The sequence below is a fragment of the Orbicella franksi genome, chromosome 12 (genome assembly GCF_964199315.1).
Source record: "Orbicella franksi chromosome 12, jaOrbFran1.1, whole genome shotgun sequence".
Lineage (NCBI taxonomy): Eukaryota > Metazoa > Cnidaria > Anthozoa > Scleractinia > Merulinidae > Orbicella > Orbicella franksi.
In genome coordinates, this window is record NC_138156.1 from 3675524 (window position 1) to 3692500 (window position 16977).

The 16977-nt window shown below is 39.6% G+C and overlaps 2 protein-coding genes and 1 pseudogene across 4 annotated transcripts in view; all 3 read left to right on the forward strand.

The window, feature by feature from the left end:
* The first annotated feature begins 3222 nt into the window (after positions 1 to 3222).
* On the forward strand, positions 3223 to 11223 carry LOC145463440 (uncharacterized). 2 transcript variants are annotated; one of them, XM_081447194.1, is made up of 10 exons: positions 3223 to 3349; positions 3861 to 3983; positions 5027 to 5173; positions 5903 to 6025; positions 6845 to 7426; positions 7499 to 7654; positions 8580 to 8796; positions 8975 to 9047; positions 9705 to 9853; positions 10248 to 11223. In XM_081447194.1, exons 1-9 carry the CDS (start codon positions 3250 to 3252, stop codon positions 9849 to 9851), a joined length of 1668 nt encoding a protein of 555 aa, XP_081303320.1. In that variant the 5' UTR covers positions 3223 to 3249; the 3' UTR covers positions 9852 to 9853; positions 10248 to 11223. The 2 variants fall into 2 exon arrangements, with proteins under 2 accessions (XP_081303320.1, XP_081303319.1); XM_081447193.1 differs by having other exon boundaries at positions 6845 to 7654.
* Positions 10716 to 12911, forward strand: LOC145463779 (uncharacterized; annotated as a pseudogene).
* Positions 12912 to 14490: 1579 nt separating this feature from the next.
* The window catches only part of LOC145464559 (adrenocorticotropic hormone receptor-like), a 4623-nt gene continuing 2136 nt past the window's right edge, over positions 14491 to 16977 (forward strand). Inside the window, exons 1-2 of one of the 2 annotated variants that reach the window (XM_081448490.1) lie at positions 14491 to 15969; positions 16394 to 16977. The exon at positions 16394 to 16977 is cut by the window's right edge and continues 644 nt beyond it. In XM_081448490.1, coding sequence (XP_081304616.1) covers positions 14664 to 15695 — 1032 coding nt within the window. In that variant the 5' untranslated portion in view covers positions 14491 to 14663 and the 3' untranslated portion in view covers positions 15696 to 15969; positions 16394 to 16977. The other variant, XM_081448489.1, reaches the window with a different exon arrangement.

A 16977-nucleotide genomic window follows, 5' to 3' on the forward strand; every position in this document is an offset into this window, starting at 1 on the left:
GCAATAAAGACGTAAACGATGGTTGATTTTGTCGAACCGAAACAAGCGAACTGAATCTGAGAGAACCATTGAAGAACTCTCTCTGGAATTTGTTCCGCAGACTTTCGAACGCGATTTTCATAAATTTTCTGCTTAAAGCTAACCAGCAATTTGTAGAAATACTACCGAAAACCTATATCTTCCAATCCCGCAGTATTTATAACATAACCGGCAAAGTTGTGTGATCCGATCATGATCAAGAAGCGTTATACTGATATGTAAATAGATCGCAACTGTACGCCGCTAACCAACACTTATTTCTCTTTCGATTTAGATGAAAGTCGAAGATTAATCCTAAAGAATTACATGATAACAAAATTGTTAGTCTCACAGAGTTTTTCAAAGGTTTGGAAACCAGCAGTGCGACAAAGATTCTGTGCAATGGCGTCGAAAATATGACCGCGTAACATTATCTGCGGACCGCTTAGGGAACACATCCTTTTCGCTTATCCAACGAATTTCACTGCAAACTTTGAGAACAATTTACATTGGTTATTTGGAGTTACGACTTAAAACGTGTGACAATGTGATTATTGATTGATTGATGAAATGTTTCCTTCCGCCTTGCTTCCCGCAGCTTCAAAAATACAGGTCCAAACAATACGATTTTCAATCGATCGAAGCCAATGTTTTGGAGGTCATCAAGTCTCGAAAACTGCAACACGTACGTCGCTCTTATAAACATGAAGCATTCAACTGAAAGTAAAACACAAACTGGATTTAACAGAACAATCACACCTTGACATTCTCGCTAAGGACAAATGTAAACGGGCTATAAACACGCGTGGGAATCTAATGTTTAGTTGAGGAAATTTCCATCCAAAGCAGTCCTTGTGTTTTCTTTCCTGCTTTTCGTTTGCCTGCTCTTCCGCTTCCTCTCTAGCTTTCCATTCCTAATATACAAGCAGCTCGTCCGCAAAGAAGTCTTCCCCTTCGTCGCTTGGAATGTTGTAAATTGCTCTCAAAGCTCTAAGCAGTGAGTTCACAGTTGTCGAACGTGCTCGATCGAAGTTTATTTTGGAGTCTTCCGAATCGAAACTTATCTCTGACTCCAGTGACGAAAAAGAAATGATTCTGAGACAAAACTTGGACGTTTTAGTCCCAAAATACATCGGAACGATTAGTTTTGTGTTCCATTTTCTCAAGCAAATACAGAGAGTTGACTGAGGCGCTATTGTGTTTGGTTCCTGGGTAGATGTCATCAGGTACCGCCGCCCCAGACTCCCTAAAACGCGGTCGTGAAACTTCAAGTGCGACTTTGAAAGGGCATAGAAAATCGAGGATTCAACCAAATTCAAAAATTTCTTCGCCCAAATGCTTTAAATAAAGTCTAGATTCGTTTTAGCGAAAAAAAATTTTTGGGGTTAGGTGCACTTTAATTTGAACAGTAACAATGAAGAAAACAAGCAACATACCTTCTCTTTGCTTAGCTGAGTTGGGAAGTAAATGGAAACTAAAAGCAATTCACTTCTATCAACGGCTAATGGAAAGCAAATGTCTCGTGCACAGTTCTTTCAAGCCTCTCATATTAAGAATATTGTTTATTTTTCCGTACTGAGTAAGGAGCTCCTCTGGAGTCCCTATATTTTGTAAGGCAGAATGATAAATACCTACTCCAGCGCCTATTAAAGTATTTTTCAGAACTAGTTGACTGGGGCGAAGCAAATTGTAATCATTAACTGTCATTTATTTCTCTAACTCATTAATAAGTTAAAAGTTAAAACAAAGAATACACGGTCTTAATTCGCATAGATTTTGACGATTATACTTCTCCCTTTACTCCTTAGTTTTTGTTTCGATTGAGAAAATACATCAAACACTCGAGACAGGGTTTCATCGGCTATCCAAACACCTCGAATTTTGTCAAAAATATACTCCGCTGAGCGTCGTATCGTCAACTTTCTTCTCGGTGGTTGGTTATCCCGATGAAACACTGTCTCTCGTTTGATATATTACTTCTAGAACAGCCTCTTCCGTTTCGTTTACATTCTGCTTAAATCATGACAGCACTTTTGGTCTTTTCTATTGCCGCTTGCATTACACTTTTAGCAGCTATGTTAATGAATTTGTTTTGTAAAAATAATCCATTGCCAACTCAGTACTATATTTTTAAGGACAAGTAAACATTTTTAATTTCGACAATTCTTAGTCAATGCTCTGTGCAATAAATCAATATGGCGCTAACGATGCAATATTGCTTGCCTTCGCAAAGTGATCTGTGTTTACCAATTGAGTTTACATTTAACAGATCTACAAAAATTAGCCAAGGAAGTTAAGTAAACATTTTAAATTAAAATTGTTAATGATGCTTTTACCAAGTGACGCACCAGAAAATCGTTTGCATTTGAAATAAAATTTTCAAAACAAAGCTCAAAACGAATCGAGAGAGGGTTCTGTTTAGTCCTACTGGTTATTTTATATCTTCCTTCATTCTAGGCAAATTTTTCATTTAATGGTTTATTTGCACTTCCATTAAGGTATTTCTATATTACAGTATTGCTATTAATGTAGGTGGCTCAGCTAAGCTAATAAATTATTTTAAACTCAAGGACGTCCAAATGAGCAGGCCGGTAAAAAATATATATTGCAAGGAATAATGTAATTTATTGTTGAGGGCTCTAGATTCTCACATTTCAGGTTGGTGTTTGTATTGGAAGTTTCTAAGTAACGCGGCTTTACATTTTGTCTCAATATATACTCCGCCAAAACGTTTGTCACAGTGTTTATATAACCACGGCTCAGTGGCAATCAAATGTTCTCCATAAACGTTTCTTGCGACAAATGAGTTTATTTACGGGAACAAAAAAGCTCTTATCTTAATTTTACAATATCTCGTCCGTTGTTTACACAGAAAGAAAAACACTCATTATTTTTGTAAGCTAAATCAGTACGAGTTGTCCACATTGTATACTTTCTTGAGAAAGAAAGTATACAGTGAAGCATTTCGGAGAGACTTAAAATAAATAACTCATTGTGCTTTAACTTTTGCAAACTAAACATGTTAAAAACTTGAAACATTCTCTTTATTTAAGAAAAAATAAACAATTCTATCTGTTTCAACTTGTAAAACCGAAACAAACAAAAAAAGAAACATTTCTCACAAAAAAATATAGAGGGCAACAGATTGCAGAACAGTGCACCCTTTTCTAGTTCTTCAACGAAAGTAGAGCTGCGTATCCGCGTTCCCTTTCGGGAAAACTGTGCTTCAAAATGCGTTCTTTACCTCTCTTGCTCATTCTTGCTGCTATATTTGTCCTTTGTTCAGCGAGGCCTCAACAGTCTAATTCTGCGCCACGAGCCAGGCGCTCATGTAAGTAAAGGTTTTTATTGGTCATCGAAGTCATCGAAGTATTTATTGCCGTCTGAAACAACTCCTTTTGATATATATATATATATATATATATATATATATATATATATATATATATATATATATATATATATATATATAAAACAGGTATTGCCGCGTTCTTAGATCGAGTTATCTACCACAAAGCACAAAAGTTTTTAGGAAAGTGTCTTGCTTTAATACGTTTCAAAAATCTTACTGACCTGTTTTCCCAAGGATAAAAATTAGCACAAGAAAGTTAATTAATGGTTGGGAAAAACAACGGAATAGCAGTAAAAACAGGACAACCCCAATGAGACCTAACTGCACACAAGTTCTAGAGTTTTGGGGGAATTGAAACTTTGCATCGTTCTATTTGACTAAAACTAGAATCCGAGTGTTAGAACTGAAGTATTTAACGTTGTTAACATAAGAGAACCAGAGATCACTTTTGACTGAATAAGCTTTGGTGCCTTATCATTACCCTCGACAGCGTGCGTTGACTGGTATCAGAACTACTGCGTTTATTGGCGAAACTTGGGATACTGCCAGCCTAACAGCTATTACTACAGTTCAATGAAGTACTACTGCAAGAACACATGTGGACTCTGTGGGGGTAAGCTAGTTGTTATACACATTACCTGCCCCTCGGGAACTGCCTATCGTTGATCCAAAATGTAACGCCTTCTTTAACCTAAAATATCTACCACTGATGCCCCATATATAGCCACCCGAAATAAAAAAAATCAAATATGAACGGAAAACATCGCAAACTTTGAGAGAAAAAAATTCTCCAGTCCTTGGTTAAGAATTTTAAAATAATAAAAAGTGCAAAAAATTGAAAGGTTTTTTCTAAACGTCCCGGTCCTTAGCTCAGTTTCTTCAGTAGAATGTGTCTCTGTTTAGACGATCAATATCCATAGCATATCCAGTAACAAAATCGCCAGCTTGTGACGACGGACTTATTCCCCTCCTGGAGAACATTGATGATTTCATTCCGAATCTGAAATTTCCTTCCCTCTTCATACTCCTCCATACAATGATTGATTCTTCTGCGCAACCCCTGGTTTTACAGAAAAAGTATTAAAATACTACACTCCGCCGGAGAAATTTGAAAACGCAGCTTTATCTCTACGGTTAGGCCTACCGTGCACACTGATGCGTCACGAAAACTGAGCTTTCCGAAAACGTTCTTCAAACCGGAGGAATTTAAAAACGCCGGCTTTGCGTTTTGGTGTAGACAGAAAACATTTAGAAAACGGAGCCTTTCGAAAACGATAACATCAAATATTCATGTGATTTCCCTGCCGATTTTTCCTCAAACACAAATCCAAAATTACTCCGGCGTAGTGTGGACGAAGAACATTTGATGCGTTTTCAGAGTGAAAACGCCGTTTTCAAATTTCTCCAGCGAAGTGTGGACAGGGCCTAACAATCCGAATCTAGCAATGAAGAAACAAAATCAATCATACGATAACCGTGGAAACAATTCAAAATTAATTAGCTAGGGGATAATTTGAGTATACTTTTAAAGTGTCAAATGGCGCCTAAAATCATCTATGTACAACATACCATAAAGAAAGAGCGACAATTTCTTCAGTTTTCCTAAATACCTCAATCAAAATTTGCGTTCTTATTTGTCTTCATTTTTGTTTTTAGATCCCAGTTCCAGTTGTACAGACCATTCCTATTATGCCGGCTATTATTGCAACTATTGGAAAAGCGTGGGTTACTGCCAAAAAGGAAACTATTACTATGCCTCTATGAAGGTGTACTGTCCGGCTACATGTGGCATGTGTGGGGATGGTACGTAATGCACATCTCAGTACATTCAGTTCTAAGAGTGAACTACTTTAAAACGATTAATCCGGTAAAAATGTTCGACTAAAAAGAAGGAGAACCCCGCCTCACGGCCATCCCTTCTTTCGGCGCGAGCAAAGCCTCCGTGAATCATTTTCGTTTTTTGAGAACTACTTTGTTATGACGGACCTAACTTCCTTAGATACGACCACGGAAGTTTTCGCGGTCTTATGATAGTCAGACTGTAACGGTGTTCCTGAATTGTACAGCTAAACTCCATTCCGTCAGGTATTTTCTGCTAGGAGCTAAATGACCTCTCATGTAAACTGCAGGTAAAATCACCAACAGATCTTCATTGAACGTACGTACAAGAATATTCAAACAAGTGTTGTGGGATTTCATGAACCTTTACAACTGCGCGTAGCACAGTTTGTTCACAGATTAAAACACTGTTATTGTCAGCTGCTAAATAGAATGATTTCGAACTAATGCGTATGATATCTCATTTCTTCAGAGCCATCTCTGAGAGCATGCTTTGGTTCGTAACATAGTTATTTTACGCGAGATTTTTATTTCTTCTCCTTTTTTAGCAACGCGCATAGCCATAGTTTAATTTACAGTTTGATGGCCTGGTTATTTGCAAAAGTCATAAGCAATTGCCAGGAGAACAATGGATTAAAACAGTACGCGTCAACGTGTGATTATTTGTTTTGTTTTCGTCTCCTTTTTCATTAGCTTGCCCAGCGGATAAAGTGAGAGACTGTCCCTACTGGAAAGGCCTTGGTTATTGCAGCTCTAACAGTCAATACTACCAGTATATGTTAATGAACTGCCAGACAACATGCGACTTTTGTGTCCGTAAGTAAACTTTGAAGCAACAAAAAATACCATTACAGGACAACTACAGGAGCCCATGACAATGCCATGAGATTTGTGAACAATGTTTGAAATTAACAAAACAATATCTGAGACAGGCCATGTCGTATTATAGAGATGGTTTAATGCAAATTAAAAAAAGATGGATGGCACAAAAAATTGCATTAATAGGAAATTAAATGACTATGTAGGAGTCATTTGAACAAATGTACAGACTATCACCAGTACAAATTAAATGTACAGACTATGAAATGTACAGACCATCACCAGCACTCTCGAATGAGCTACATCAATTTTTAAAAACAGGACAATTTCAATAATAACTTATTATTTCCGAAGAAGAATAGGGCATTACGATTGGTCGAGATGCTTATAACCCCCTATCAAGTTTCCCGCGCTGGCGCTGAATATATTTATACTAGTTATGCAACACTTTCTCGAGGTAAATAACGTATACCATGGAATATCCCACGAGTAATTTGTATTTTCTCGGTATAGAGTTCCAGTTTCAGTTTTTATTATTGCACACTGTTACACACGAGCCTTTAGGCGAGTTGTCACACGTCATTCCAAGAAAATATAAGTGACAAGGGGAATATGCTATAGTATACCACGAGAGGCCGTTTCATAACTATTTCACACCATGCTGTTAGTATCACTGGTGACAAGTTAGCGAAATGAGCCCAAATAATTCAAGCATTACCAGATTCTATTTCAATTAGGGTATATTAGCAATCAGACAATATGGATACTACACAGGTTGCCATAAGTATGGAAATGACATTTTACGCTTTTCTTTAGAACCAACAACGGCAAAACCTGTGACCACTAATCCAAGCACGACTTCCAAACCATCACCAACAACTACCAGCGCACCGGGAACAACATCTAACCCTTCAACCACAGCTGCACCAGGTACCACGTCTAACCCTTCAACCACAGCTGCACCAGGTACCACGTCTAACCCTTCAACTACAGCTGCACCAGGTACCACATCTAACCCTTCAATTACAGGTGCACCAGGTACCACACCTAACCCTTCAACCACAGGTGCACCAGGTACCACATCTAACCCTTCAACCACAGCTGCACCAGGTACCACATCTAACCCTTCAACTACAGGTGCACCAGGTACCACACCCAACCCTTCAACTACAGGTGCACCAGGTACCACGTCTAACCCTTCAACCACAGCTGCACCAGGTACCACATCTAACCCTTCAACCACAGGTGTACCAGGTACCACGTCTAACCCTTCAACTACAGCTGCACCAGGTACCACATCCAACCCTTCAACTACAGGTGCACCAGGTACCACACCCAACCCTTCAACTACAGGTGCACCAGGTACCACATCTAACCCTTCAACTACAGGTGCACCAGGTACCACATCTAACCCTTCGACTACTGGTGCACCCGTTACCACATCCAACGCTTCAACCACAGCGGTACCAGGTACCACGTCTAACCCTTCAACCACAGCTGCACCAGGTACCACATCTAATCCTTCAACCACAGGTGCACCAGGTACCACATCGAACCCTTCAACCACCAATGCATCAGCTACAACTACAGAACCACCGACCGCCCCTCCAACTCTGACACCTTCAGGTACGCCAAGTGTTATTGAAAAATGTTGTTCTGGAAATATATATAGGCCTTTCCCTATTACTATGCTAGTAAAACTGGCATTTTATGCTCCTAGAAATTCCGTTTTGGGACAAAAAAATGCTCAAATTATGCTCGATTCTCAAAATAATGTTACTTTGGTTCCAGAAAATGCTTTGTTTTATTTCAAGCAAAACGTAGAAACTCAGGCATCATGTGTGTATCAGTAACTGAATAATGTGAAAAATGTTTAATTGTTTGTTTATAAAACTTCTGATACAGCCAAAACTTGTCCAATGATAAACAGTTAATTAATGTTCGAAGTCCTTAGCGCTTGTTGTACTGTGACATGACACTGGCCTGGGGGTAGTCAACAAGAGCACAGTTCTGTTGCTCGTTGAAAGACGCCTTCAGTATTGAAAATACTCTTTCTACCGTAGCAGACGATGGTTGGACAAGGAGAACTTGCTTCACTACAGAAGTCCAACGAGGAAGTTGCTCCTCGTGCCCACATTACCGTTCGACTTTTTTCTCTTCAGTCGGGACAACAACATCTTCAGCAGCGGCCAAATAGGCAGGAAGCTCGGCTTTGAAACCGTCGATGATAGCATCACTGTCCAGGAAAGGAAATGCTCTTAGACACTCTACTAATGCATTTGTGGCCTAAGTCACTGGAAGCAAATCATTACAATGCTTTTGAATTCTAAAAGTTGGCATTTTAAATCTTTTGAATGCTGAAATCTAGATCAAAGTTATGCAAAATGCTAAATAATGCTAGCAATTCTTTTTACAGAAAAAGTGTGAAAAAATGCTTGTTTAATCAAATAATGCCAAAAAAAATGCTAGCATAATCGGGAAGGGCCTAAATATGTAGCTCGTACAATCATCCAGCATGGCTACTATAATTATTTCATTTTGAATTCGGTAGAGAGTGCCTGCTTGAAAGCACACAATGACAGGCGCATTTTACATGGAGCGAGTCCGCTGATCTGGGATGATACACTGGTGCAGCATGCTCAGGTCTGGGCGGATCACTTGGCTGCAACAGGTACATTTCAACATGACCCAAACCTGAATGGAGAAGGAGAAAACCTTGCTTTTTTTAGTGGTGTTGCTAGCGACTGTACGGACGCCTTAGTATTATGGTAAGCGTGATTCTAGTATTCTTATTCATTCCAAACACGCAGCCTAAGTTCCCTGTGACAATTCAAAAGTAATTAATGTCAAATGGACTTGCTTGATTCGTTACTAGTAAATCCACTGGCAATTTGCCTGCAATAATAGTATAATAGGATTGAAAGCTCTTGGGTTCCTCTCTCAAAGGTACGACAACGAAGAGCCAAAGTATGACTATAACAACCCTGGATTTTCTTCTGAAACTGGCCATTTTACACAGGTATACTGATCTAAGATTAATGCCAGATGTCACTTAAATATATTTCTCTTTTTTTTTCTCATGCTACGAGACGTATTCGATGCAATATGTTATCAGTAACGATGTGAAGTTTATATGAAATAATTCATATATGAACTGCGGTTGTAGATGACAGTGAAGAATGATCATCGCAGTTAATTTTCCAATTTAAGCAATTGGAAAGAAGAAGCCTGAAAAAAAAATCAGGGCTTCAACGGGATTCGATATCTTCCCGTAAGGAGTGAAATGATGTGAAGTTTATATGAAATAATTCATATATGAACTCAGTTCATATATGAATTATCAGTTCATATATGAATTATTTCATATAAACTTCACATCATTTCACTCCTTACGGGAAGATATAACTCAATTAATTGACCTCGCTCCCAATGTGTGGCTTCATAGCTCAGTTGGTAGAGCATCGCACCGGTATCGCGGAGGTCACGGGTTCGAATCCCGTTGAAGCCCTGATTTTTTTTTCAGGCTTCTTCTTTCCAATTGCTTAAATTGGAAAATTAACTGCGATGATCATTCTTCACTGTCATGTTATCAGTAAAGCATAAACACGGTTTGAGCGTCGAATAAAATAAAATAAATACACTTATTAACAAGAGGAATGTTTTAATATCTGTCTAGGTTGTCTGGAAAGGAACCAAAGCAGTTGGCGTGGCTCAAGCTTCTTCAATTTCGGGGGCGATCTACATTGTGGCTCGTTACAGTCCACGAGGAAACATTGCGGGATTGTTCGGCCAAAATGTGGGAAACAAGCAGTCGAGATGGTGAAGGTATTCAGGAACAATCGGCCGGTTGACCGACTGACTTACAGACAGACCGATCGACTGACTGACGGACTGACGGACGGACTGACGGACGGACTGACGGACGGACTGACGGACGGACGGACTGACGGACTGATCATGACTGACTGATTGACTGACGGACGGACGGACTGACTGACTGACTGACTGACTGAATGACTGACTGACTGGCTGACTGACTGACTGACTGACTGACTGGCTGGCTGGCTGGCTGGCTGGGCCACCCACTGTCTGACGGATTGACTGGTTGGTTGGTTGGTTTAGTCATTGATTGATTGATTAATTTCTTTAGTGACTAAATGTATATGTATTTCGTATAACCTAGAAGAAGGTAACTAAGAATTTTCATCTTCCCCTTCAGACCTCCACGAATCAAGCAATTAAGTGAAACCAATTCAGCGGAATTAGCCGATGAGCAAAGTGCAGTGACATTGGAATGGATGGATGTTAAGGGATTAGAAAAAGTAGTTTAACTACGGGAAACAAAGCAGTTCAATAGTTATCTGTTTCCATTTTTGTTTACATATTGACTTGTACAAGGGATTATAAAAATAAAGATAGAGCATTTAAAGCGCTGGATGGGCCTGTCTGTATTACACTTTGATGTTGTTTCTTCGTGCATTCATTTAGTTGCGTTGTCCTTGACGTTTTTGTCGTCAGATGCCTTTTTCGCTACTCTCAACGCAAGTCAAATAGAGGCTGCGCGGCTTCTTAGATCTGAATCAGTCAAAACGATCAAAACTAGAAAGATCTCTTACGTGTTTCCATTGGATAACAGTCGGAGTCCACAAAAGATACAGTGATGGCGCCAGTCACAGCGGCCGTAAAAATGGCGATAGGACAGACGCTTGTGAGAATCCACAGCACGGAAAACACTGGACCGTATATTGTGCGAGCTAGGAACCTTGTCTCCATACCCACAAGAGTAAACTCGATCCTTCATAACCACACAGTTGATCAATTCTGTCAACTGTCAAAATATTTCGCAAAGTAGCCATTGAAACAAATCTATCTCTCAAAAATTCTTGAAGGACGCAAGGAACCTCCTGACGAGATCGAAATGGAAATCTTGTCCAATATAAACAACAGAGCAGGGCGAGAAGTTCTTCGTCACCCGGGGTCTTCGTCCTAACTTTTTTACAAGTATATGTTATAAGTATATACGTTTACTGTATACAGCTCAAGGCACATTATCACATTTTTATGGAAAATTTGCATAACCGTAAGTAACACGCTCTGGCTACACAGAGGAGCACCGATGTTCATCTTGTTTTGTCACTATTATCACAGTGAAACTGATCCAGTCACGATCATCGAAGTTAAAATCTTATACTCAATAGCCCTTTTTATGGTTAGTTTTTCTCATTTGCATTACAATGCAATCCAACGTGGATGCGAGGCATGCAATTTCGGGCTGAAACAACAAAATGGCCCGAAATTGTCTCACATACATACTATATTATATTGTAATGTAAATCGGAAATTAAACATTTAAAAAAAACGACAGACCGTTTAAATTTGGAAGACATGTTTTGGATACTCAGTATTCATCTTCAGTTAAAGGATGTTAAATGTTTGATTTCAATCTTACTGCTATGAAAATTTGGCAAATCAGAAATTAAACGTTAACCGTGAAAATGGTCATTATAGACAACAGAGGAGGGCGAGGAGTTCTTCGTCCTGAATTTTGTATTAGCATATGTTTATGAATACGTTATTAATGACTGAATAAAGTTCGCCGCACATCTTTATTTAATAGTACTATTATCGAAAATTTGCAATAGTACAAATTCCGCGCTCTGGCTTCACAGATAAACATAGCTGTTCTTTTTTTTTGTCACAATCATGTCGCACAAATGCATTAAGATAAGTAGCTGCGTCTGCTTCCTCATTTTTTCCGGTGTTTTATTCGTGTCGCCTATGCTAGGGATAGTCAGAAGTCCTTTTGGCTATCAAGGGGAAACTAAAACTATAACTATAACTTTTTTGAACCGCGGAGTCCAGTGCTGTTTAAGCCAGTGAGGTATCTGACTACACACTGAAATTGGAATCACCTTCACTGGAATCATTTATTCGTGCATCAACTGCGGTGAAAGGCCAAGAACTCCGTTTAAGTGGTCTGGCTGTACCCTCAAAACTCGTCAGTAATGCGTCTCAACCGCTAGCTGATGTGAGCAAGGCAAAAATTCAAGTCAACAAAATCGCGCTCATCAGCCTTGCGAACGAAACAGTGTTAACATACACCGAACGCAGGATATTCTTTGGTGATATTTTTTGATGACTTTTCCCCACTCAGACCGTTTTGAAAATGGAACGCACCTGCTTCAGGACGAACTACTGATTCCAGTTTTATATGTAAAACCTTAAGCACATGGCCGCTGTTATTTTACTAACTATTCATTTGAAAGAATGACTGATTCTCATCTTTCAGCTGCAGACCAAACTAAAATTGACATTAGGGTACCGATTATGCAAACGGACCTCTGCAAGATGCAGCAATACTTACGGAGACTTTACTATTGGTTTCGTTTGGGTCCACTCATCGCTCTCGAATGGCTCAGACGTATAACCACGTGGGCCGTCACAACCAACTTTTCAAAACTGATACGAAGTGATTGGTTTGCATCAAACATGTATTTGCTCATTTTGGGTGTTGGCGGTGCCATACTGTTCCTCAGGTGATTATTTAATAGTCTTGTTTAGTTATTTTATAAGCTACAACACTGTCTGCACAGTCTGTAACGTGCTTCTCGTTATCTTTCTAAACAAACACAAATTTGTCACAAGGTATGTCTTCTACATCAGTGTATGTATGATCTGTGCTTATATTGAAAGTGACATAGTAGCCGTGTTTTACTTTATGATGAATTCTAAAGGCTCACTCACCAACCTAAATCTTACTGCCCTGCGCACAGTAGTCATTGGTCTTACTTTGACTCTCAGTTTCAGCACCTCTATGCACATCATGCTATAAATTCCATGTACAGGCCGATCGCATGTTTGTCGTAAAACTAACTGAACTCCACTAGCGCCTTTAAATGATGATATATTATATAAGTCAAATTATTCTCGCATTTTGATTGGTGCTTACTTATGATCACTTGGAGGACAGACGCATGGGTGACGCCATTAACAATAAAATAATAAACAAGTAGATTCCATGCGGCCGTGTGTATGTTCAGTACTTGATCACAGTAGACATCAAAATGTGGTGAGAACATCAGTGACATACTCGCCTAGCACTAGCCTGCAGTACAGGCGTTTTCCGAGTGCACAGTGTTCTCGTGAGTTGTCGGTAGTAGCTCGCGATCAAGTAGATTTGCTGGCATGTTGGCTCACGAAAAGTGGGCGGGGAGGGGATGGGGAAGGAAGGAGAGAAAATTCTGCACTGCACATTCACAAGATTCTTTATTATTTTTCAGCTATACGTAATTTTACTATCTTTTCTACCAGCAACCCATAACCACGTTAACACAGATTCAGAAAAGCTGAATTCATACCTCTTCCTCTCCTATGTTAAGTTAACTTTTTTACCCTAATTATTATTGTCAATTAAACAAGGGCATCTAATTAGCTTGCTATACTTTGCCCTTTTCCATTTCTCCTCTTACTTGTTTACTTTATATTTATCTTTGCAATTTTAGAATGGAATAAATAAATAAAATGAAATGAAAATGAAATGAAATAAAAGCGATAAACAGGAGCCCATCGAGGAAAGCAAAATAAAAAGTAGTAGCTAATCATGAACTGGTTAAAACAAGCCTGGGGAAGCAAAGAAAGACAATTTTCGTTTATAGTTGGTGAATCATTCCATACAATTGTGCTCCTCCGCAACAGGATGATCTTTTTTTCAAGATATTCCCTCCGGTTTGGTCTGGTATTATTTAAAATTTTCGAAAATTGTTCTGAACTGATATTATCCCAATGCGCTAAGACAAGGCAAATTAGCCTGTGCCCTACATGTGTAAGGAAGCTGTAATTACTATCGTTTAGATCTCCAGGCGCAAAACAAATAATCTTTGGCCGATCAATTTCTAGTCCTTCTGAACAATTACACACTGATATTGTCACTTTCCCCGTCAAAATAATGTAAAAGTTTGGTGAAATTGACTAAAATTAAATCAGCGAGAAAGAAGAAAGACAAAGTGAAACCTGTGAAACTGGAGCAAGGTTCAAACTCTTCTGAAAGGTACCGACTGGGCCGATCATTTTGAAGGGACATGCCGCCAGCCCCAAAATCAAACACTCATGCAGAGTTCAAGGGACATTGCATGCCTGCAGCACTAGTTTCTCCCGGATACATCTCACATGAAGTTCAACGAACTGCTCTTTATACGGTATGTAAAATGCAAAATCTACTTTGCAGTAAAACCAACATTAACTGTAGCCCTTTTGACGTTAGGAGAGAGATCAAGGAGGAACTCAAGGAACGCGTTTAGTCTCCATTTGTCGACATCCAAATTATTTTCGTTTTCTTTTCAACAGCTGCGAAGTTCTTCTCCATGATTCGTTGATTAAATTGTTTCGTTGGCAAGTTTCTTGATTGTAAACGAATGAATTGTCAGGATTTTTTAAAGAATAGGTTGGCACGCTTTGTCTTCAACTTGTCAATATTCGACATTTTTTCTTATTGTAAGTATAAAACTAGACAGCTAAGAGCTGTCCGCAGTCACTTGTTGATCAAATAATTTCGTTGGCCTTAAAAACCTGACAAACTGCTTATTACGTGGAAGAACTTCTTGATACCATTCCTTGAAGATCGTTTGAGAGTGACGCCATGGAAAACAGTACTTTGCCGTCTAATTCATCGTCAGCAGACTGTAGATTCTATTTTTACACGCAGCTTTCTACTGGCATCTGCTTGGCGGTTCTATCGCCCATAACAATTACTAGTAATGCGATGTTACTGTTCACCATCTTCAAAGATCCTCTCAAATGCTTCCGTGCACCGGCTACGTATTTCATTGTTGCTTTAGCCTTGGTCGATTTAACAACAGGCCTGATTGTTGCGCCTTTTTTAACAGTGCCTCGAGTGGTAAGGTATGTAACCTGGTCCTTCACTCCAGGCGAGCCGTACAACAGACTAGAACAAATTGGAGTTAGCTTGTCTTTCGTGGGTCTTAACTCTTCCTTTCTGTTTGTTCTTGGTCTCATTTTGGCTCAGTTTATCGCCATAGCATACCCGCACCATTATCGCTCTGTTGTGACGACACGTAGAGTCCTCGCTTGTGTTGGCTTCTCGCTGATGTACTTTACTGGATTCAATGTCTTTAACTTCGTTGGAGTTTCCCAAATAATTATTAAGCGGGTAGATCTCCACCTTCACTCGACACTGATAACGGTCTTCCTTGTCGTCGGTTTCGCCATGCTTTTGAGGGCGTATCGCCATTATCATAATGTCATTGCATCTCGCCGACTTGGAGTTAGGAGCAGCATCAGTGGACGCGTCGGCGAGTCTCGAGTGAACGAGACGAACAAGAGAAAGTTTACTATAGTAACTCTGTTTTTATCAGGAATTCTCATATTGTGCTCTCTTCCAAATTTCGTCACAGTTCATGTCTGGATTTACACAAAGCGAGATGATCAGCAAGATTGCTCAGCCTTGTTTTCTGCTGTCTTTCTCACGGAGCTGATGATGTACGTGAAGGTGGCATTGGATGCCTACATCTACGCCTGGAGACTACCGAGATACCGGAGATCGTTAAAACTAGTGATCACTTGCCACTCAAATCAAGTTACATCTGAAGCCACTGAACTAAAGACGAGAGAAAACATTACAGGGCAACGGAGTCTTGAAATCGTCGAATGATGATAATCAGTTGTCCTTGTCTAACTTGGTGGCGGGTAACGCGGGTACTTTGTTGGATCAATAAAACCTCTTTTGCAACATTCGTACCAAAAGCATAACTAATCATTGGGGAAAAGGCTGTGGTCCTTTTTTGATAATTCTGTAATATAAAATGGGGTCTATTGAATTCTTTTTGAGTCATATCAAAGGGCGTTTTCACCATTATTTATTATATGGCTTTGGCTTGTGGCCGATATAACGCGCGCTCTGATTGGCTAAGAGCGAGATCTGAGCAGTCATTATGCAGCCGTAATGCCCACGGGCCGATTACGGATTATGCAAATTGGGAAGAGCCCGGCTCTGAAAATTCAAGCGCATTGAAACAATGAAAACCGATTAAAAACAGTAAGAGAAAGTAAGTAGCTAAAAGTTTAGAGATTTTTCCTTAATAAAACTAATATAGAAGTCGTTTTTGACTTACCAGCCGGTAAGCTTGGCGGGCACTAGTGAAAAACAATCAAAGTTTGCCAAGTCTTAAGTTAAGCTAAAATCGCTGAGTGAAAGACATCATAGGCAGATCTGTCATGCATCCTGAGCAGAACACCACGAAGAAACGTATAAGTTATCATCTTAGCCACAACAGTTACGGAAATATTGAACTCCGTCACAATTCTCATCGAATAGATTCCCTCGCTTTAACACAAGCAAGTGTAAATCAGCTTCCCTTGAGGATCATCAGATGTAAACAATCGGGCGGTTTCTGTCGGTAGCAGTGTTTCTGATAACTGCAGGAAGTTTTAGACGTTCACAAGGCTTGAAAAGTTCTCATCCATAAAGCCCAGAATGAAGAAGGCGGAGATATGTTGTCGAAAGCGAATGCGAAGATCGAGTTATTCTGAGCAATTCATTCTGAAGCATTAGTTGGTTTGAACTATTTTGAAGCACTTTCTGTCCTTTCTATATGCGTTGACGTTTCGCCACAAAAGTCGGAAAAACTCCCCCGTCAAATTGTGGCACCACGATACTAAAATACCTTTTTGAGGCTGTGACAATCACTTTTCCCGTAAAGAAACGTGTGTTTTAACGGAATACGTAATGCAGTGGTTAAGTTCACTGTGTAGTTTTGCACTGGGTTTGAGACGATGAATGAATCGGTAAACGCGCGCATCGCCGGATGTAAATTGACGACTTCCGCTCGAATAATTTTTTTCTTTTCCTTAATTCATGAGCCATATAATAAACAACTTAATAACCTCGACTGTTCGGTCGTTACGGGAAAATCTCAACCCTCGGCCTATCATAT

Bases quoted from the DNA above. Each gene is read 5' to 3' on its own strand.
- LOC145463440 (XM_081447193.1), top strand. From the start codon at position 3,250: ATGCGTTCTTTACCTCTCTTGCTCATTCTTGCTGCTATATTTGTCCTT. The intron at 3,350-3,860 runs GTAAGTAAAGGT...TACCCTCGACAG, and splicing joins GCCACGAGCCAGGCGCTCAT to CGTGCGTTGACTGGTATCAG. The intron at 5,174-5,902 runs GTACGTAATGCA...CTTTTTCATTAG, and splicing joins ATGTGGCATGTGTGGGGATG to CTTGCCCAGCGGATAAAGTG.